This window comes from Idiotropiscis lumnitzeri, chromosome 13 (assembly GCF_059441095.1).
Source record: "Idiotropiscis lumnitzeri isolate Australia: NSW breed Sydney's pygmy pipehorse chromosome 13, RoL_Ilum_1.0, whole genome shotgun sequence".
Taxonomy (NCBI): domain Eukaryota; kingdom Metazoa; phylum Chordata; class Actinopteri; order Syngnathiformes; family Syngnathidae; genus Idiotropiscis; species Idiotropiscis lumnitzeri.
This window is the reverse complement of record NC_142403.1, coordinates 17,646,187-17,667,536: the sequence shown is the minus strand read 5'-3', so window position 1 is coordinate 17,667,536 and position 21,350 is coordinate 17,646,187. Positions and strand designations below refer to the sequence as shown.

The 21,350-nt window shown below is 42.4% G+C and overlaps 4 protein-coding genes across 4 annotated transcripts in view; 1 reads left to right on the top strand and 3 right to left on the bottom strand.

The window, feature by feature from the left end:
• cpamd8 (C3 and PZP like alpha-2-macroglobulin domain containing 8) overlaps positions 1-4,476 on the bottom strand; it is a 38,136-nt gene extending 33,660 nt beyond the window's left edge. The window contains exons 1-4 of the mRNA XM_088312583.1: positions 4,015-4,476; positions 1,552-1,703; positions 1,043-1,065; positions 627-792 (exon numbers count right to left, since the gene is read on the bottom strand). Coding sequence (XP_088168709.1) covers positions 627-792; positions 1,043-1,065; positions 1,552-1,703; positions 4,015-4,097 — 424 coding nt within the window. The 5' untranslated portion in view covers positions 4,098-4,476. The remainder of the gene's footprint in view (positions 1-626; positions 793-1,042; positions 1,066-1,551; positions 1,704-4,014) is intronic.
• A 663-nt stretch (positions 4,477-5,139) lies between these two features.
• Positions 5,140-7,745, bottom strand: sac3d1 (SAC3 domain containing 1). The gene is made up of 4 exons (XM_088313549.1): positions 7,670-7,745; positions 6,376-6,751; positions 5,898-6,180; positions 5,140-5,817 (listed from the first exon to the last, which is right to left on the bottom strand). The coding sequence occupies exons 1-4, from the start codon at positions 7,696-7,698 to the stop codon at positions 5,339-5,341; spliced, it is 1,167 nt and encodes a 388-aa protein (XP_088169675.1). The 5' UTR covers positions 7,699-7,745; the 3' UTR covers positions 5,140-5,338.
• A 516-nt stretch (positions 7,746-8,261) lies between these two features.
• On the bottom strand, positions 8,262-12,051 carry haus8 (HAUS augmin like complex subunit 8). The gene is made up of 12 exons (XM_088313533.1): positions 11,913-12,051; positions 11,727-11,794; positions 11,551-11,612; positions 11,267-11,354; positions 11,089-11,150; positions 10,803-10,920; positions 10,574-10,684; positions 10,395-10,501; positions 10,144-10,305; positions 9,702-9,843; positions 9,456-9,597; positions 8,262-8,808 (listed from the first exon to the last, which is right to left on the bottom strand). The coding sequence occupies exons 1-12, from the start codon at positions 12,041-12,043 to the stop codon at positions 8,682-8,684; spliced, it is 1,320 nt and encodes a 439-aa protein (XP_088169659.1). The 5' UTR covers positions 12,044-12,051; the 3' UTR covers positions 8,262-8,681.
• A 7,631-nt stretch (positions 12,052-19,682) lies between these two features.
• Positions 19,683-21,007, top strand: foxe3 (forkhead box E3). The gene has a single exon (XM_088313070.1). The coding sequence runs from the start codon at positions 19,769-19,771 to the stop codon at positions 21,005-21,007; it is 1,239 nt and encodes a 412-aa protein (XP_088169196.1). The 5' UTR covers positions 19,683-19,768.
• Positions 21,008-21,350: the final 343 nt, after the last annotated feature.

Here is a 21,350-nt window from a genome sequence, read left to right as displayed (position 1 = left end):
GTCTTTTTTTTTTTTTAATGCAAGAGAGCCCTTTGCATTTGAAAAAAAAAAGTGTTTAAACCTTTTGCAGGATCGTGGATCTTTTGAGAAATGTATTTGGAAAAATAAAAATACATAAAGACAAAAGATGTATTTTGCACATATTTTGTCCATATTTAAAATACGAGGGTCAGTCAATAAATGGGTAAATTTTTCGATAAAAAGAATTCTTATGTAGATGGACACTACATTTTTTTTTTTTAAACTTCTTTTTCAAGCGGATTTAATTTGTTTTGCGGAATAAAAAAAAACTGCAAAAAATAAATAGATGAAAAAAAATAAATACTTAATATATATTTTATGTATTTATATATATATATATATATATATATATATATATTATTATTATTTTTTTTTAATGTATTTATTTTTTTCATTTATTTATTTTTACAGTATTTAATATGCTACATTACATTCATGCGGGAGCATATAATTACCAAATACCTTTTAGTTTAGTTCAACTTGACCGCATCTTTTTAATACACATATAGTGATTGATCCCTATTCAAAAGGCCTTTGAGAAAAAAAAAAAAAAACTTGCGTGTGGATCATGTGATGAATTAGCGGGCGCACTATCCGAGGAGAACCTTTGTGTTTGGGCTTGTAGACGGGCTTGTCAGTCTGGATGAAAACAGCTGTGCCCTTGCTCTCCACCGTGACGGTGGTGTAGTTGTGAAAGATGTAGCCCCCCTCCGCGAGGTGACGGTTGCCCCACAGCTTCAGGTGGGCTTGGCCTCTCAGCCCCGAGGGAACCTGGCGGCGCGCACACACAACACAGGATTACCAAAAGCAAATTAGGTCAATGGGGGAAGGATTGAAGTGTTTGTTATGGTGATAGTTGACACGGACAGATTGTTGTTTTGCACAACAAACATTATTAGTATTGCGATTATTATCCCAATTTTGTTTCTGTTGTGTGTCTTCTAAATTCCTCAATCGCCTCAGACCTTCTCCTTCCACATTGCTCAACCAATTTATACCATTTCAACGACAATGGACTCACCTTCAGCTTGATGGTGCCTTTGTCTAAAACATACGTAGAAAAATAAAAAAAGGAGAAAAGGGTCAATTAGGATAGTTTCTGGTTGTGTGTCTTTCTATATTTTGTAGGGCTACGCAACAATCATACAAGTGTCATTATTGTTATACAAAAAAAAAATAAAATCAGGATAAAAGGTATGCTCCCACTTTAATTTTCTGATAAATTACGTAATTTGAAAGTGAAGAATGCATTCACTTCCATGACAGAACAAAAAGAACATTTTATAAGCAACGACAATGACCTTAGCATGAAGAGCAAATTTAAATATATATATATATATATTTTTTTTTTTATTCATTTTCAAAAAAACTAATAATAGTTCTCCCACAACAGTGTGATTGTGATTTAATACACTATTACTAAAAAAAAAAAAAAAAAAAAAATCAATTCATCTGTATTACAATAATATCATCTTAACTAAACATAAATGTTTTGGCAAAGCCATGACGGTGAAAAGGACGCTCTCTCACCGAGCACGGCGCCATGGCTGTGAGCCACCACCTGCCCCTTGACGGACAGCTGAACCTGCACGCGAGTCTCCGCTTTGGCGTTGAAGATGGTCACGCTGATGCTCTCCTCCACGCCTGCTCGGAACACAGAAGGAGCGGCCACCAAGTAGCCCCTTGGGAGGAGAGAACGGTGAAAGTAACCGATGAATTCCGCTAAGCTTCGCAATTATTACTTACATACTTCGAATGCATCTTAGTTGTTCAGCAATTTATGCCAGCAACGTATCGTGACAAGCAGAACAACAAAATGCTCTAGATGACAAAAGGCCAAAAAAGAGAATAATAACTCTGCTCGAGACGAGAGGAGTTCAGGCCTCGGGGAGTCGGCGTGCTCGCTGCAGCATAGTTGCAAGGATGGCGGCTTTGCTGCAAATCAAACAGGAAGTGGACGTCAACGTTTCCCCTTCCTACTGACCCGTTGGAGTTGATGGGCTTTCTTACAAGCAAAAGTTGCGTACCTGATCGGCTTCAACGGACGCTGTTAGCGGGCACCACCTCATTTACATGCTGTCCAAACTTTTTTTTTTTTTTAACAAATATTAATCATGTGCTACAGTCCAATAAAGTCATAAATGTTTTAACAAATATGGCACAAATTATCATTTGCTTTTATTGCCAACTCTTTTTAGATTTTCCAGCTTCATACATGTTGAGTATTTCTTTCATTTATATTTACATTTTTTTTTACTTTTACTGCTGAAATGCATCGTATGCACATTCAACTTCTCGCTTTGTAGAAACAGGCTCGTTACTTTTCTCAACATCCGAGAACGAAGATGCAGGGTAATAAAGACATAAACAGAAAGAGGTAAAGTCACCCTGGCCAGAGTTAGATCTTGGGAAGATTGTTTTTTTTAAACAAGTATCTGTACTTTTTCTTTCTCTGGAATTATTTTTTCGGCTGGACCAGCAGACAACACCCCCCCCCCCCCAACCCCCCACCTTGAAGTCTGTTTGCAACAAGGTAACCACAAAGATTCCACACGCTCGTTCTGACATTTAATTGAAGGAAGGGGGCCCGTCACTCGGGTCACAGTGCAAAGGCCAAGCTTTGATGCTCAAAAACAGAACTGAACATTAAAATAAACGACTAATTAAAGTCTCTGGATGAAAGACTTGACTGCCATCTGGCATCGAGTGGGGGCTCCGGTGGCCATTTTGCATTAGGGTCAAAACCACCCCATCCAGCAGATGGCGCTGTGGTTAAAAAAAAAAAGAGGTTTTTCATTACAGGGCATTCATTCAATTATCTTCCTATTTGATTGACAGGCAACGAGTCCAATAAACGTGACTAGGAATGCTTGTTTGGGATCCATGGAGACAAAAAGTTTCACAACTCCTGCTGTAAGTAGCATGTGCAGTTCTTCACATTTCAATTTCGTCCTAAATCCCATAAGCCGCATGGCTCCCCCCCTCCTACTGAATCTCACTGAAATTAGGAGTGAGCACACCCTGTTGCATGCCTGAGAGAAGGATCAGGTGGTTGGCATTACAGCGCTGCGGCATTACAGCCAGAGGCAAGTGCAGTTCCTGAGAGCTTGAGAGTTCGAGTCATGAGAAAATCCTCTGGAGGGGAGGAGGAAAAAAAAAAAAGAAAAAAAAAAAAAAACAAGAAATGGACTCTTTTGATCTACCATGGGCGGGAAAAAAGCAACTCTCGGGTGAGCCCCGCCCCGCCCCCCTGGATCAGGTGCTTAACGATGGAGTCACGTGACCTTCTCACTAAAACGGTTTCATTTCAAGTTTGTCCCAAAGTTGACAACACTTGCGCTCAAACTCTGGTAAATATTTTTTTTATCACGAGGAAAAACGTTGCAATGTCAAGCATAAATCCTTCCATCAAATACAAACTGTGCTGGAATAATTATAACTTGTGCCCGAATGACGTGTATTTATTTTTAGGTCAATGCAGATTCCGAAAATCAGGCAATTAATGAAAAACATATTAAAGTCTATTTTTAAAATGTGTAGTGATGGTCGAGTACTTCTAAATATATTTTGTCACGTGATATTATTTGAAACTTTTAAGATCTACTATCAGCCGATTAATCGGCCGGGCTGCTATGGCAGCACGAGTACGAAACTCTGCTGAGTTCGCCAATTTCTTCAGGTATTTCACTTTCTCGTGCATTCCAAAAACATGACTGTTCAGGCATGTGCACCTAGGGGTGCTTTGGCACCAACTCCTTTGGACCTGGATGAGAAATGATACGCTTTACCTTGAGTTATTTTTATTTTTGGGTCCATTAACCATTTTTTTGGAAGAATTAAATAAATAAATCCCTAGAAATATTTTGCTATCAGGCAAGTATTTATCTTGCGAGAAGTGAGTGCGCACAAGCCTACACGCTTTTTATATCCACTCTTGAACACATGCATTATTATTATGAATATATATTTTTTGGAAGATAATAAGATACTTACCCCTTGTCTTGTACTGCAGTCGCGGTCACTGTGCTCATGAACAAAGTCCACCCAAGGAGGCTCAAAGCTGTCAAACCCAACATTTTCGTCGCAAGGAGGGCTTCTGATGTGCCCCCCACCTCCAATGCACAGACGAAAAAAAAAAACTTCAGTGGATATTTATCAACTGTGTTTTTTTAGAACTCCCTCAGTCTCTTCATTGCTCTCGACGGCTCGATTGCAAAGATCATCAGTCGTGCCCTTGTCCCATGTGCCTTCTCCTTGGCTTCTTCAGCCGCCTCGGTTCCCTTCGCTCGGACTTCAGCATTACAAAATTGCCAAGCAGCTTTTCCCCCCCACTTCACCGCAGAACAACTCCAATGTAAAAAAAAACAAAAAACTGAAACAAAAATAAAAGAGGAGATAAAGTAGAGAAGTCTCGGGTTAGCTTGCAGCTCAGAGGAGATCCTCTCTGCTTCACTGCCCGGGACTGACTGAAACCTGCAACTCAAAGGACGTCGCACATACTTGCACGAGCACACGCTTGAGCGAGCACGCACGCGCGAACGTCGAAACGTCCCATTGCGACTTGTGTGTTCAACACCATTTTTCCACACGTGCTTCTGTGACTGTGTAGCTTTATTCTGTTGTGCGCAAACGGAACGACAGCCACTCGCGCGAGGCAAACTGTGACATTTTTTTCAATAAATAAATAATATAAAGAAAAGCAGGTAAAAATGTGGTCAAGTAGTCGTTTCCTTCTTGGTCAGCAGAGAACGGCGCGATAGTGTTATGCTGCCACCACGCGGACAGAAGGGGAATGTGCACTTTGGCCAACGAGAGGTGCAGCGCCACTACGAGTTCAGCTCAGTTTGGTTAAATTTTAATATACAGTATACATATACCAGGGCTATGGCTTAATTTTTACAACACAAATTTAAACTGATTTGAAATTCTCTTGAAAAAAAAATTTTAATTACCTTTTCCGAAAAAAAAGTGATTTTCGACAAACAGTCTTTTTTTTTTAAAACAAAATCCTTTTGTTTTGTTTTTTTACAAAAATGACAGACAAGATTCTGCTACGAGCATTTTTTAAAAGATATTGAGTTGCAACGTTCCAAGATTAGATTGAGTCCTCACATCCCGAACAGTTAATTTGTACAACATTTATTGAAAATTAAAAACAAGCATTCTAACACAAAATTGCTTTATAAATACCTCTGGCATTAAAAAAAAAAAAGGACGCCAACACAAGACGCCATATCCGTATAAACTGAACAATATGTTCATTATTGTGGCGCAAGTTTACAACAAGATTGGCAACAAGCATCATCATGATTCAGATTTAACTCGTGTCTTTTGTCGAACAGCCGTGAATGATGCCGCCAATCGTGAGGTCCTTTTGCTTCTCCGTCACGACGTTGTGATAAAGAGAGCAGAACAATTTCCCTTGTGGCTCAGCAAAAGAGGCCTTGGAGAACACCACCTCCTCGTCCTCGTTGACCTCCACGCCGCACGCCTGACACAGCGTGCTCGTCAGACTCTTCTCCAAGGCGAGGAGCTCGGACAGCGCGTCCAGCGGGAAGCGACAGTTGCGGCTGCTGTAGCCGTGACTGTACACGAGCAGCAGGTCCTTCCGGCTCGCCGTCACGTGGCGGTGCAAAGCGCAGGCCTGCAGGAAGCTCAGGCGGCGGGCGGAGCGGAGCAGACGTACCGGGTTCCGCTCCAGGAAGGAACGGTTAATGGCGACGGCGAGCGTGACGGCGGGGGCGCGGCGAAGTGGTGCCGGAAGCTCCATGATGTGCTGCATGGCTCCAGGAGAACCTTTGAGTGATTTGAGGAGAAATATATGATTCTGGGTTTCTCACACACATACGCGCCAACAGAAACATTTAGCAACCCACCCAAGTTATAGAGTAAACCGAGAGCCTGGAATTCCTCCTGGTTGGGATGCGTCCCGGTCCCGTGCGTGTAACAGTCCAGCAACCGGCTCAGGTTCTCCCGGAGGTGCGTGTCATTGATGCAGGGGTCAAAAAGTCGCAGGGGTTCGTCGCAGAGCCGGTATGAGGCGTACATGAGGAAGCGCACCATCCGCTCTAAAATGGCCACGCAGTCCGGCCCGTGTGCCCTCTGGATGATCATGTCCTGCTTCACGCTGCGCAGGCGGTTGAAAACAAAGCTATACACCTGCAACATGTATGCAAAATTGATGTTTAGTGTTTAGGATGTGTTCCGATAGAGCTAGTGATATGATTTTAAAACGCCAATTTTATTTTTATTAAAAATAATAAACGATTTAGATTTTTTTCACCCCGAAAAAAATGCTTTAACGTCACGAAAAGTAGCACAGAAATACACAAATGAAAAAAAAAAACTACTAGCCTCAGTCCAAGGATGCAGATGAGGAGACGCGGCCACCTCATCAATGAGGTAACACACAGTTTTCAACAACACAGCAGGGGGGCGGAGGTCAGTGGAGTTCGCCGCGTCTTTCCCAGCCGCTGGTCTGGAATACTCCTTGACGGCACGCAGGGGGTCAACTCGAGGTCTGCGGTCTTTCTCCGTGCCCGCCACCATCTCGAAGCGGTGCAGGCGATTCTGGGACTCTCGCTTGTGGAGCTCCCTCGCGGGACACATGGTTTGGCAGACGCCCACGGGAACGGCTCTGACGTCTTCAATGTGGCGGGCTTGCCCACGTCCACGGTTACGCCACCTTCTCTCCCCTCGTCCTCGTGCATCGTTCTGCAGGGAGTTGGAGCTGCTCGGGGGAAACAGAACGACACTTGAGACACTATAACCAAGGGACTCGGAGAGGTACGCTGGGGCGAGGCCATTTGAAGTCGTGAAGATGAACAGAATCATCTTAAAATGAACTCTAAAGTGCACTGGGAGCCAGTGAAGAGAGGCCAAGATTGCATTTTGCTCCAGTTGGAGGTGCTTGAGGGAGGACTGGCTGACTCCAAAGTAAAGTGCATTACAGTAATCTAGCACAGATGTAACGAAGACATGGATTACTGTTTCTAAATGCTGCTGAGAAAGGGCTTGGCCTTAGTCAGCTGCCTACGATATAAGAAGCTGCATCGAGCAACAACTGATTTGCCGATCCAATTTAAAACCCAAATTGGAGAATGTTGACTTTGGATAAGATGGAAGGGGAAAGTGCATGTGACAACAAGCAAACCGCCACACAGGGAGTTCCCGAGTGGGCTGAGATTTGAATCCACTCCAGAACTACTGAAATATGAGGCAGACGTGCGAAGCACTAGACCACCAATGTGTTTTGTATCGTTAAATATTTTTTTCCACAAAGCTGCAGCGTCATAGGCGTCATATTCTTACAGTATTCTTTCTTATGCTGCTACATGTCTGGGGCTCCGTACTTTCGCAATAAAAAATGAAATAAAAAAAAAACGCGTTTTCATCATTATGTCGCGTTAAAGACGGCATTTAATCCACATTTAACGTTTCGTTTTTCTTAAATAAATTACGTCCGTGTTTCCTAGCTTTCGTTATACCAACCATTATTACTAGCGCGAATCAAGCTTGTAAGCAACAAAAATTGCAGTTTCACTACGTCATCGTATGTAGCAGTGCATCGCATTCATACGTGTAGCAAGTGAAAATCCAACTGAATGGCATTTTGGTTTGGAAAAAAATATATAACGTATAAACTCACTTGTTACGAGGAGCACCGCCACAGTTCATTAGCGATTGGGTAGCAAATTCTTCTTCTACGTACAACACAGGTGTAAACAGCAATTACTGGAAGGAGCACGCTGCCACCTAGCGGACAATTCTGCCTTATCACTTCGAACGTCATTCAAATGCTGTCTACTCTCAGTTGGGCTGTGCAACAGTGGCGAAAGGAGCTCATCGAAGATTCAAGACTTGAGCTGTTTCTTCTTTCTGCTGTTCTGGGCTGTCACTGATATTGTCAAAAGCAGGAGGAGAGTGCGGGGTTCAAGTCTGGAGCACTTAATAACCTATTTTGGCTGTCTCATTCCTCCACTGCTTTTCATTGAACTGTTTTAGATTCTTTTTTTTACTCAAATACTGTACTGTAAATGTGTATGTGTAAGATATAATATACATATTTTCAGAGGCATTTTATTTAAATAAAACATTTTCTTTATTATTCTAGACATTGATAAAAGTGGGTCACGATTGAGTGACAATAGAAAAATGGGGATAGACAGACGAATATCACTGGACTTGAGCAGAAGTGCCCGCAGGCGCTAGAAGATCCCCAATGATCACAAGTAGCCCACAGACCAGTGGCGCAACATTGCGATTTCTAGGAATGTTGAAGAAGCAATCCATTAAAAACATGAACAGTGGGTGAAATAAAAAAAAACAACAACAAAAAAACGCTACAAAGAATAAAGTGCTGCATAGTCATATTGGTCTGTTTTCAAATCATTTTGATGCTTTATGATTTGCCTTTTCTTGTACTTAAGCTTCAAAGTTTAAAAAAATAAAAATAAAATTTGAACGTAGCCGTACGTAGCCAGTAGTCTGCTCTAAAATAAGCTCACCGGTGAACTTCTGTCATCATCATGATGATTAAATCATCGACAAATAACATGACCACTATCTGCACATAAAACAATCTAATTAATTCAGATTTATTTTAAAAATGTACATCAAACTAGTGGTGGAAAGCGAATGTAAAATGGATTCCCACGCCGTCACATTTTTGGGCAGTAGAGCTCCAGGACCCTGGCAGAGCCCAGCTTGTCCTCCTCCTCAGCCTGCCGGACCAACACGGTGCGACGGGAATGCAGCGATGACAGCTCCAGCAGTTCCGAACACAATCTAAAATATTGGGGAGGGGACACAAAGTTTGTGAAGTCTGGACAAATTTACATGATATGTGATTCATCGTGTACATTGACACAACACAGTATTTGGAAAATAAAACATGAACAAGGTTTATTCATTTAATTTTTTTCAAGTTTGGCGGGCCAGATTAATACTTTTAACGGGCCGCATGTGGCCCCCGTGCCGTAGTTTGCCCACACCTGCTCTAGTGACATTTAAAATGACTAAAGATGACAAGCAAGCTCAATTCCTGGAGACTAGATAAGCGCAGGAATTTTCCCCCCAAAATTTTCTTGCATATGACAAGAAAAAGGGGCTTGTTTGGCCGGTCGGAAACGTTTGATTTGAGGCAAATAAAGGAGCAAATACTTTGCCGTGGTCATCTTGGTCACCACGATTCAATTCAAAGTTAAACTCGTATAGCCCTGATTCATTAAATACGAGATGGTACTTTTCATGTCAATTCTTTGGTCATTAAAATAATAATAATAATAATAAATAAAATAAAATAAATCAAGCCAACCCAAAAATCTCTAGATTTGTGGGCGAGCAGGCCATGTGAGTACGCATGGAATTGAAAACTACAATACAATGAAATTCCATGAGCGACAACCTCATGAGTCTTTGACTCGAGTACCCACCCAGCCAACTGCTGATACATGTCCTTTGAGTCCCTCTTAATATCTTGAAGGCACGCCAGAGCGACACGGTTATCCTCGAAATCTCCCTCGGTCAAGCCTTCCAGAAGCGCCTCGCTTTCCTTCAAACAAGCTTCTGCTTTACCTGGGGGGGGGGCATTATGTGCTTTTACATTCATCCGGCTGGCCAGTTTTTCACATGTGCGTAAAAAAAAAAAATGTTAAATTAAAATGAAATACGCCACCCACCGAGAAATTCCAGCCCGTCGCCGGCGATGTGGAAGTTCTTGACGGAGAGAACGTGTCGGGTGGTGTCGACAGCCGAGGCCAAAGTTTTGTAGGACTCTGTGAATGGTTTGACAGCTTCGGACGCAGGAGTCAAATCGGAAATCTGATGAGACATTCAGAAGATGACTCATATTTGTATATGAAAAGAGCGAATAATTACTATTAAAATAAATCCGGGGCACAAAATAAGCGGGTTCACATCGCAATTTGCAAGACAAATTGATCTTTTTCACCATTGAACAACAAAAGTACTGCATATCCAAAACGTTTTGTTTCCAACGAGAGGAAAGCACAATTATGTCGAGATTAATACACTTTTGTCTCTGCAACATGCAAACTATTCATTTAAACAGTGAAAATAAAAAAAAAAGATTCTCTCTTTTCCGATTGGATTTCCCCTGACCTGCATATCCAGAAGCTCATTGGCCAGCCGGCGCTTCTCCGTGAGGAGGTACTGCTGTTTCTTCGCCATCAGCTCGCTGCGCAACGCCTCCTCTTCCTCCATCATGCGGAGAAGCCTCGCCTCTGCCTCGGGCTTCAGCTTGGTTGCCATGTTGTGTGCCATCTAAAGTCAAAACAACCGCTCAATAGTGCCAAAAACAAAACAAAAAAACAAAAAAAACCTCGATGGCCGTCAGCCTGCCAAACACTCACCTTGGCAGTGACAAAAGCCAAAGCCCACGCTTGCATCTCAATGCACTCCTTGTCGTCGCCTATTTGGCTCCTCTCGACCTCTTCGGCACTTTTGAGCACCGTTTTACCTTCGAGAGAGATCACAACGCCATAAAAAGGACAGTCGCATTTGTAACGAGGACAAGGGCGACTCGGTTCACCTCCAATGGCTGAAATATCAAAATCAGGCCGGAAGCAGTGTCCGTCAGAGAAGGTGGACTGCAGGACCGTCTTTTGAGCGACTGAAGACTCATTCGGATGTGACGTCTTGGCTGAAAGTGGCACAATTGAGTAAGACATCGTACGCAGGCTCGCAAATCAGAGCATCATGTGTTCTTTCCATTTTTGCTTGACCATCAAAAAAAAAAATTGTTAGTACTCATTACGTACACGTTCCAAAAGCTGACGGGACCATGGAACACCGGGATGGAGCACACTTGGCACGGCTGGGTTTAGGCGACAAGAACTTCTGTTGTAAAGGCCCAGAATCATTTTTGTGGGAGTTACTCTGTGGAAGAAATCACATTCATGGGGATGTACTTAGAACCACCGAGCAGACTTCTCTACCTAAATAAAATTTATTATCATAATTTAAAAAAAAAAAATGTCTATGTTTCAAACATTCACATAATTAAACAACAAACTGAACCAAAAACATACAAATCCATTTTATTACCTTTGAAAGAGATGACCTCTCAGCAGCTTGCATGTACCGAGAGGGGACAATGGTTCCACTTGCTAAATAAGGAGAATTGCAACTTTATTATTAGATTATATATTGGGTTCAATGTAGACTCAAAATTGCATGAAGGTCCACTGCAAAAAAAAAAGTGATGCATGGGTTTAATACATACACGTTCCACAAGCTGATGGACCCTTGGAGCATCGCACAGGGGTGCCCACTTTTACTTTGGAAGTGCTGGGTTTAGGCGAGGAAGGTTTCTGTGGCAAATTTACTGAATCACTTCTCAGCGTTGTGTGTGTGTGTGTGTGTGTGTGGGTGTGGCGGGGGAGGGGGGGGTGGATAGGAACGTGATGATAAGCAATTTCAACAACGTCATCATTTTAATTTGTAATCCCCCCCAAAAATTGGAGAGAAAAACAAGGAATTTAAATCCAACGTATGAATATAACCTACTTCAGAAACGGACGTCCTCTCAGCCGCCAGCGTGCTTCGAGATTGAATAGCAACTCCTTTTGCTAAATAAGAAAGACAATGTAAACATTTTAAAACTTGCACAAGACTTATATCACGTTTAGTAAGCGGAAGGAATTAAAATAAAATTACATTCAAACACATTTCACAACACCTACTTTTAGAAGCAGGGGGAATGCGTTTCTTCGCAGTTGCACCCTTGTTAGTTTTATTAGCGCCACTCCCACTTAAAAAAAAACAGAGATCAGATCATTGCACACAGTTTCCAATTACGTTGAAATACAGACAGCTTGGAAACGTTACAATTGAGACAAAAAAAGAAAGGCAAAATATAAATGAATTACCTTTTTGCATCTGTGGAGGTATTTTCAACGCCGCTTGTTGCTTGCGTTGGTTTTTCGGGCGCCATGTTTGTTGTTTCAGAAGAACCCGCCCTGCCGCTCGGATTTAAACGGCGATGGGAAACAAGAAGCATCACATTGGTTCCGCTATTGCACTGCTGTTAAATAATACTTGCGTGCTGTTCCTATACATCTCGTGCAGTTGTCCTTTGTAGGCAATGCATAGTTTTTATTTGTTTATGATTTTTATGTCTGTTCGATAGCTATCCTTTCATATTTCCTTGTTCCTTCATTCCTTTCATACATTCGTGAAACCTTCCGATTTTCGTACTTCACATTTTCCCTTACTTCCCATATTTTATATTTTATACCTTGTTTCCTTCCTTTCTTTATCACACCATCCTTGAATCCTTCCTTCCTATATCGTTCCTCCCTTCCCTCCTTTCATGCATTCTTGTTTCCTTCCTCCTTTTTTTTTATAACATCATTGAACCCTTCCTTTCTCTCTTCTGTCCTTCCTTCCCTCCTTAAATAAGTTAATTTCAAAAGTCTGTACCTTCTTTTTGCCCACCCTGTAAATTATTGAAGTAGATTTCACATTATCACTCACTAGCATATTTTCATACTTAGGCTACTGGCAAATGAATTGCACATTTTCATTTTCCTTCACATCCGTGGACATAATCAGGTTAACAGTTGCCACTAGATAGCAGCAATGGGCTGTGTTCACAAATTCAAGCCTAGAGTTTGGTGACATACATCAAATTGAATGAATTATTATTTCACATTAACTTGTGAATCATGCGGGTTTTTTTCCACGCCCTCTTTTCAGTGAGTTAATCTCAGTCAGTCGTAAATGTAATTCCTCCCCTCACATGTGTGGATATCGACTTAGCCACTTCTCAGGCCTCACACACTGTATGCGTTTGTGGAAATGTGTGTATGCACAAGTCTTAAAGAACAAACCGGGTTCTGATCCCCGCCTGTCTGAGCTGCTGTGGGATAACGCACGAGACGAGACAATGGCATGGTAGTGGGTGTGGGATGGGAGGGTCTTGGAGGGAGGCACCGACATGAACAAAAATGAGTGTCATTGCACCCAGCGGTGAGGAATGTAAGCCCATGTAAGACTTTTCATTGCTAATATTTCTTGTGATAGATAAGTATAATGAACCCCGTATGACGTGGGGAATAAAAGTGAGACCATATTAACTCAATTCACTAACAGCCGAGTAAAAAAAAACAAAAAAGTATCTTTGACGTCTTTAGCCGTCAATGGTAGTGAATGAGTTAAAAAAAAAAATTCTCTGCTTTAAACTTTTCAAACGCTTTTTGTGTTTGTGTTTCACTCTTCTCGCAACATTCAATAAACAGCTGAAAAGTGCAAAACGTGTAAAACAAAAAAAACCCAATCAGAAATAATTGCTTAAAAAAATCAGCTGTATTGCGCAGAGTGGCGTTATAGCAGATGCATGATGATGACATATGTTGAATCGCACGAGCAGAGGATTCTGGGACTGGATTCATCCTGACCTTTCACAACTTAATGAATTTCAATGCTAAAGGTTGACCATTTGTGTAAAGGCCGAGTCGTCTCTCAGCACCAGGCAATGCTACCACGGCCCATTTCTGCTTTGAGGCGGACAACAAGCACAGACGGCAAATATTCGATATTCCGGGACACCTGGTTGATTGAATTTGAATATCTTAACAGAGATGGATTGTTTCCTTTATTTTTCCGATGTTTAAGACAGAGAGCGAAAACAGAGAACGGTTGAAGAGACGGACGGTGTTGAAGATTTAGCAGGACTGAAAGGCAGCAGCATCAGGAGACATGAAAGAAGGTCCTTGTCTCTCCCCCCCCCCCCCAAAGCCCCCTCACTTTGCTCCGAAACTGTGACGTCCATTAAGTAACCCAAATGGGCCTTGCTTTTGAACTCCAATCACCTTGATCCAAAGCTGATGTTACCTAATGAGCCATCCATCGGAATTTTGAAGAATATTACATTGAATTTACTGTTTGAGTGCTATAGCTCGTCTAAATCTGATCTTGAACCCAATCTGTCGGGTCAAAATAATAAACCCAACCTGGGTTAGGAATAAACAGCACAACATTTCTTTTTGTGTGTGCGCTATGCAGAGACCCCTTCCAAGTAGGAATGGTTTTAAAAATTTTTAAAAAGATTTTAATCGATTTTCCGATATTGATTCATAAAACCGTATATCGATACTTTTAATAACGTCTTTTCCCCCATAAATTTACATGACTACACGTGTCTCGCGAGAGCTTTTCACCACGCGAAAGTCGCCTGTCAAAACAAAATGGCGGACGCAGTAACGTCTGATCAGATCATGTTAAATAAAACGTACATGATTAAAAATAAAAATAAAAATAAAAATAAAAATAAAAATAAAAATAAAAATAAAAATAAAAATAAAAATAAAAATAAAAATAAAAATAAAAATAAAAATAAAAATAAAAATAAAAATAAAAATAAAAATAAAACATTTTTACCGATACACCAATTTACAGCAAGCCGTTTGTATTAATTGAAGCATTAATTCTTCTGAGAAAGCCTTCCAAGCAAAAGTCAAATTGTTCCTATCTGAAATCCTTGATTGAATCGAGAAGCAATCAAAGTGAATCGTCAATCAAAAATCTAATCGAATTGGGCCCTTGTGTATCGAATCAAATCAATTTTGGAAGTTTGAATCGATACCCAGCCCAACTTCCAAGCACAAAATCTTTCCAAGGAGCCTTTGATAATCGTAATCAAGTGACATCGGATCTTCTCAAATTGTTCCTCGTAAAGTGACCTGTGGCTAAATTTGATTGAACAGTCCACACCCATGGCCAGCCCCTCCTCCCATTGCGGTAAAGTCGTTACTCATCTCTGTCCAGTCTGCTCGTCTGGTCCACATAACCTTCCGGGAATGCCTGCCTTATGCGGGGGGAAAAAAAACCAACCAGTGTGACCACATCACGCGGACCTCGTCATCTCACAGAGGCGCATACATGCTGTCGTGTTCGTGCATTTCTGCGTTTTCGGAATTTGTCATTTAAAGTGGATTGAGAAAAAAGTCAAGACGTCATTTCACTTTTTGCGGACTGAGCCATTTCATAACATTCAGGGCATTATTGTATTTTATATTCTATAGGGGGGGGGCCCGAATTTGTTTTATTGGGTTTTGTTTCATTGTTTTTTGTTCTTATTTTTTTTTTTAATTTCATTACATTGTTGTGCTGTTTTTTTTTTGTTTTAGCTAATTGTTTAATTTATTTATTTAATATTTTTATTTAATATTTTATTTTATATCCCCTCAAAATTCTACACTCAGCCCTTTGTGGCAAAATCCAATTACATTTATTTGAACTCTTGCTGCCACGCAATATAAATAATTCCAGATCACATCCTAATTATTTATTTATTATTTTATTTATTCAGTATATATAACCGTTTTAATTTTTTTTATTCATTAGTTGTTTTTTTCTTACCCTAAAAATAAGACAATTTTACACTGTCCAATTCAAATCACCGTACAGCACATTCTAGTATTTGAAAAGGCGGCTAAATTGGCCCCCCCGCCCAAAAAAAAAAAAAAAAGCACAGCCTTGGTCAGACGGCCCGTAGCCTTTGCACGTGGCGCTCATTTCCTAATATTGTAATTGGCCAGCTTATCCCGTTCGGACGTGACCTCGCTCGGATGTTCATTCCACGCGGACGATTCCGCAGCCTGTCCGGGGGTCAGAGGGGAGTTCACCTGGAGGTGTTTGTCCAAGCAGGCACTACAAGTCAACTTTAACCATGTCGGGAGTGGTCAAACATGGATGTCGCTGTGTGATCCTTTACATGGCTGAATATTAGTGTGAGGATTCGGGGATGTCGGGAAGTCACTGGGAATTTCATGTTGGAAGATGGAACTTCTCTCACGGTAAACACAGGTGGAAAACAAATTGGAATGCGCACACGAACCCCCAACTGTTTATATGTCGGACATTTAGCTACGCTAAAGGCTTGTCAACTCTCAGAAATGAGACGTTGGCTGACAGCGGCCAGATATTGTCGATCAATTTCAATCACTTATAAAAAATTTTTTAAAAAAGCAGGGCGATAATTGAGCGCCATGAAATCTGCCTAGCAACAAAGATGAGCGTTGCATCAATTAAATTCTCTTCGAAGTTTGAATGCTTTTACACGCGCTGGTTCTCGATCAGCTGTGTGAAAGTTTGCACATCACAGACGTGCATCATACAAGCAAGCATGATCGTGTGTGTGAGAACCGTGTGCAGCGCTTTAGCCGGGCAGTGAAGCGACCCAGGCGAGCGCGGCCCCCGCTCTCCTGGTAATCCCTGCGTTTTCAGGAGCCCTGGCCCGTACTTGATGGGCTTGAGCAAGAAAAAGGTTGCGCTCTCTCCTGTCTTTCTCCCCATGTCACTCCCTCTCTGTCTCTCACTCTTTTATTCAGACTCTTTTTCTCATGCACACCCCCTCCCCCCCTTCTCTCGGGTTCGCGTCCCCTTGGGCCACTTTTGCGAATGACTGGCTTCCAAGTGTTAACTCAGCAACTTTTGTTCAGGCCTCTCTCATCCTCTCGTGTCCATTGTGGAAGAATACTCGAAATGAAATGGGTTCTGCCGGGAATTTTTTTATGATATGGGGGCAAAAAAAATTGTAAAATCATTCACAAATAGCAAAAAATAATCATTATATGCCATGATGCCTCCAAAATATATATATTTTTTTCTCAGAAAAGCCCTTTGTTTAAAATTGCTGCTTAACGCCACTAACTGGGAGTGTTTGGTTTGGTCGTAAAGCCGAGTAAAAAAAAAAAAAAAAAAAAAAAAAAAACCTTTGACGTCTTTAGCCGTCAATGGCAGTAAATGATTTTTTTTGGGGGGGGGGGTGTCAGGAAATCCCAAATGAGACTTTTGCAGTTAAAGCCTCAAATGTTTAAGAAGCACATTCTTTGGACCGACCAATCAAGACTGATGGGAAAATACAACAGAAGAAGGAAAAGGCTCATCATCCAAAGCATAACACATCACGGCAACAATGCTTAATGGCTGCAAAATGAAGGGGGGAGTTCATGCAACAGCAAACTCAAATAGGGGAGTTTTTGTGTATCCATCCTATGTACAGATATGGTTGAGTAATCCCGTACTGTATATACTGAATATAACTTCAAAGCCATTCATCATCACCATGGGTCCACTATAGGTGCCCGCTTCCCGTCATCCTCGCTCGCCAACACAAAGTAACCCCCCCCAGAGAAGACTGGACCCCCCTCCCGCCACGACCGCTGCTCAGTCAGACAACACTAAGCCCAGCTAGCGACTCACAGCCAGTGGCTAACAGCTTCAGACAGGCGTGGGAGCAGGACCGTATCCAAGCGGGATCTGCCCCCAGAGCTGCCAGGTCAGCCAGGACAAACAGGGGCTCAGACCAGGAAACGGGCCCTCTGCCTCGGGGCCCGAAGCCTCTTGCTAATCCCCCTGTCATCGCACCCACTCCGGAGCCTCCCTATACCTCGACTGCACCTCTGCACTCACTCGTTCTCTCTTGCGCATCCAGCTACAGGCCATTATACAACAGCAAGCAATTTAATCAGACAAAAAAAAACATTCAAACAGTGCTAAAACAGTACTCAGATTTGTAAATTGACATAGTTCTCCGGTTCGCAGATGTTTTAACACGTTAATTTGGCCAAAGGTTAGCTGTGTGGGTTGTTGGCCAATAGGCATGCAAAGAAATGATTAAGAAATGTCACGTAAAGATTTATTGAGCGTATTTTCTGAACTATAGAGCGCCCCTAGTGGTGAAAGAAAAATCCACAGAAAAGCCGCACCGTCGTATTAGCCACATGGTTCAAAATCTAGAAAAAAAGTAGCGGCATATAGTCCGGCAAATGACTAGCTAGCTACTTAGCGTTGCCAGTTGACGGTAAAGCAAACAAACAAATAAAAACATTTAGGATTCATTTTTTTTCAAAATATTCTGCTGTATGTGGAAGGCCAGATGGCTGTGATCACAAGATATGCTGGATAGCGGTGATCAAAGCGAAAGACGCTAAATAAACCTGTTAACTCTTTTATGCTAGCTTTATACCTAGCTCGTTTGTCAGTCCTTCCCTAGCGAGGATTAAACGCAAAGAACATGACACAAAGCGACGGTAGAAATGTGCTTAATGTTAAAACAGCATTGCGGTAATATTTTAGAGACACGCTTAAGATGGCAAAGATGAAAATCACGCAATCATGCAAGGTAGCTAGCTCAACAGCGCTAGCTTCTTATTATTGTATCCATTCATTGACGTCAGAATGCTAAATGTTTCACACGTAAAATGCTTCTTTAAAAAGAAGAAAAATAAAGACTGAAGCGTTTTCATTGTTCTCGCGAAATGAAATATTTAAATACATTTTTGATGGCCCTGGATGTTCCTCTGACGCCCGCAATTAGCGTTATCCCCGTCTCTACTTAAGTCATCAATTCGCACCGCCACATTTAAAAACAGTCGTCCGCATATCAGTTGCGTGTAGAACCGTGTTTTCACTCGAAAATCCGTAAGACAACACGTCTTGTCTCCGACCAGGACACTGTTTGACGATCACTTTCGGAAAATGAAAATGAAATGAAGGGATATTTACTTTTCTTGCCCAAAAGCTTTGATAGCTCAATTGCTTGTTTTCAGTGGCTTGTTATTATTTAGCAATTGCCGTATTGTCCGTCGGGTTTGCAGTAGCGCGGAGCAGCTCGGCGAGTGTTGTTTCTGCTCTGAGTATACAGCCGCCATGCTGGGAGAGCAGCAAAGCGGCGAGGACTCCGAATTCAAAGCGCTACTTTTACTTCCATTCCATCATTTTCCACGGACATATATTCCACTTTCTCCTCCACATGATTTGTTTTATTTAAGAGGAAACAACTAACTTTAAAAATAGGTTTTGTGGGTGTGGTTTTAGTTTTTTAGTCCACTGACCTGACACAGGAGGAAAATTGAACATAGCTGCACAAATGTAAACTTTCATCTGGTTCCGTCTTTTATGCAACATTGATGATGTATACCGTTAAAGCAAAATTACGATTTAAATACATTTTTATTTGATGAGCTGATATCTCGCGGTTGGAAATGCCACAAGATTGTGTTGAAATGTCTGCATGAGAAATATTGAACAGTTGCAGAGATTTGGAAGATTTTCTTTTGAAGGAAAAAAAAATCTTTGCTTACAACATAATTCAAAGTTTTCTAATTGAACATTTGATATGCATGTATTGCCAAAAAGGGAGGACGATGGATCTTTGGAAACGTAAAAATAATTTTAAAAAATTAACAATGATCTTAATTTTAATATCTCAGAGCACATCTGAGAGCATTTTGCACTTTCTTGTGTAAATTCTGGTTTTAAAATTCATGGGTACCAAATAAAGTTATTTACACTAACACAAAATTTGGCATTTTTGTGTTCATACTGTATTCAAACAACACGTGCATTTATTTATTTATTTAGTATTTATTTATATATATTTTTTAATATACATGGAGATTATACGGGGAGGTTGATTACCGGATTACAAACAGGTGAAACACCAATAAATGTTATGTATTCTTGTTTTATATATGACTGGAAGACTGACACCAATACGCAAAACGAAAAAAACAAGAAAGTTTTGGTGCAGCTGCTGCTTCGTCATCAGGGAGCCAGTTGCGTCATTGCCCCCCCCCCACCCTTATAAAACTGTCAGCGCCTCCGCATCTCACCTGGAACGACACTAAGCACCCATCACAGGAGGACGCGAAACGGGCTGCTTTTCCCAAAAAAAATATATATTTTGGAATATAGACTGTTTACTTCTTTGCCTTCTATGAATCTGGCAAACTACTCGTACTACTCTGGCATGTGCAACATGACCGCAGAGACGCAGCACTCTCCCGCAGAGGTCAGCCCGGTGGTCTTGTCCCCCAACGTCAGCCTGGACTCGCCGCTGCCCCCCTTGATGCTGCAAGGCCGCTCCAAGGACGGCGTCCTGATCAAGTCGGAACCGCGGGGGACCAGCCCCGACGCCGACGACGGGGTCGTGCTGGGCCAGTCGGATCAGGAGCACCTGCCCACCGGTAGCCGCCGCAGGAAGAGGCCGGTGCAGCGGGGCAAGCCCCCCTACAGCTACATCGCTCTCATCGCCATGGCCATCGCCAACTCCCCCGAGAGGAAACTCACCCTGGGGGGCATCTACAAGTTCATCATGGAGCGCTTTCCGTTCTACAGGGAGAACTCCAAGAAGTGGCAGAACTCCATCCGTCACAACTTGACCCTCAACGACTGTTTCGTCAAGATCCCGCGGGAGCCCGGCAGACCCGGGAAGGGCAACTACTGGACTCTGGACCCCGCTGCCGAGGACATGTTCGACAACGGGAGCTTCCTGAGGAGACGCAAGCGCTTCAAGCGCACGGATGTGAGCACCTACCCGGGTTACATCCAGAACTCCAGCGCCTTCACGCCCACCCCGATGGGAAGGCCTTCCTACCCGAACACCCTCTACGCGGGGATCGGGTCCGGGTACGCGGCCTCCTCGCCGCACCCGGCCATGTTGCATCACTACCAAACGTCTGCCGGCGTGTGCCAAGCGCAGCCGCGCATGTTCAGCATCGACAACATCATCAGCCCTCAAACGGTCGGGGAACTCAACCCGCAAGCTTTGCAGGGGCTCGGCGGGGGCGATCTGACCTCCATCTCCAGCTGCTCGGTCACCGGGGGGGACCCTTCGGCCTGTTTCCAGACTCAAACCGTCAACCAGTCCGTCAACATGTTGAGCAGAAACAGCGGGGGCATCTCCTCCAATATCTCCTCCAATCTCACCCCGGCGTATCCTTACTCCTCCCCGGCCTCGCCTCCCAATCTAACCGGCATGACCCAGTCCGGTTTCTCGCCCGGGAGCTCTCAAGTGTACTGCCCGGGAAACAGGCTCTCGCTGCCGGCTTTGCGGCCGAGCTCGTGCGCAGAACACACGGAGCAGCTATTGGGCCTCTCGGGCCCGATGAACACTTACAACAATTCTTACATGAGACAGGCCAACTTTGCATCGGGACTGGAACGATACATGTGACAACCCGGTTGAAGGACATTTTAAAAAAAATAAAATATTCGCATTTATATTTAGTTTGACAGCAAAAGGATTCAAGCCTTGTGTGAAAACATTCCACCTTTTCCAAGCCATTCATATTTTGACACATTCCATGACGTCTTCTCAGAGATTTCAGTGTTTTATAAACTTTAAAATGGTTTGTTTTACGTTTTTGTGTATATACGTTTCTATTTTTTAAATGTTTTATAATTGCAGTAGTCTGAAATAAATGCATTTTGAACTAAATGAGCTCTCCAGTTACGTTATGTTCACCCAATTTGCATATATTTGGAGTATAAAAGATCAATTTCGTTTGATCACTTAT

Coding starts and splice junctions, on each gene's coding strand:
- foxe3 (XM_088313070.1), top strand. CDS start 19,769: ATGAATCTGGCAAACTACTCGTACTACTCTGGCATGTGCAACATGACC.
- haus8 (XM_088313533.1), bottom strand. CDS start 12,043: ATGCTTCTTGTTTCCCATCGCCGTTTAAATCCGAGCGGCAGGGCGGGT. Junction 11,151..11,266: donor TCCATCAGCTTGTGGAACGT/GTATGTATTAAA, acceptor CTCCTTATTTAG/CAAGTGGAACCATTGTCCCC. Junction 10,685..10,802: donor CCCGTCAGCTTTTGGAACGT/GTACGTAATGAG, acceptor TGCCACTTTCAG/CCAAGACGTCACATCCGAAT.
- sac3d1 (XM_088313549.1), bottom strand. CDS start 7,698: ATGAACTGTGGCGGTGCTCCTCGTAACAA. Junction 6,752..7,669: donor GGCGGTGCTCCTCGTAACAA/GTGAGTTTATAC, acceptor TCCCCCGAGCAG/CTCCAACTCCCTGCAGAACG. Junction 5,818..5,897: donor CGGTTTACTCTATAACTTGG/GTGGGTTGCTAA, acceptor AATCACTCAAAG/GTTCTCCTGGAGCCATGCAG.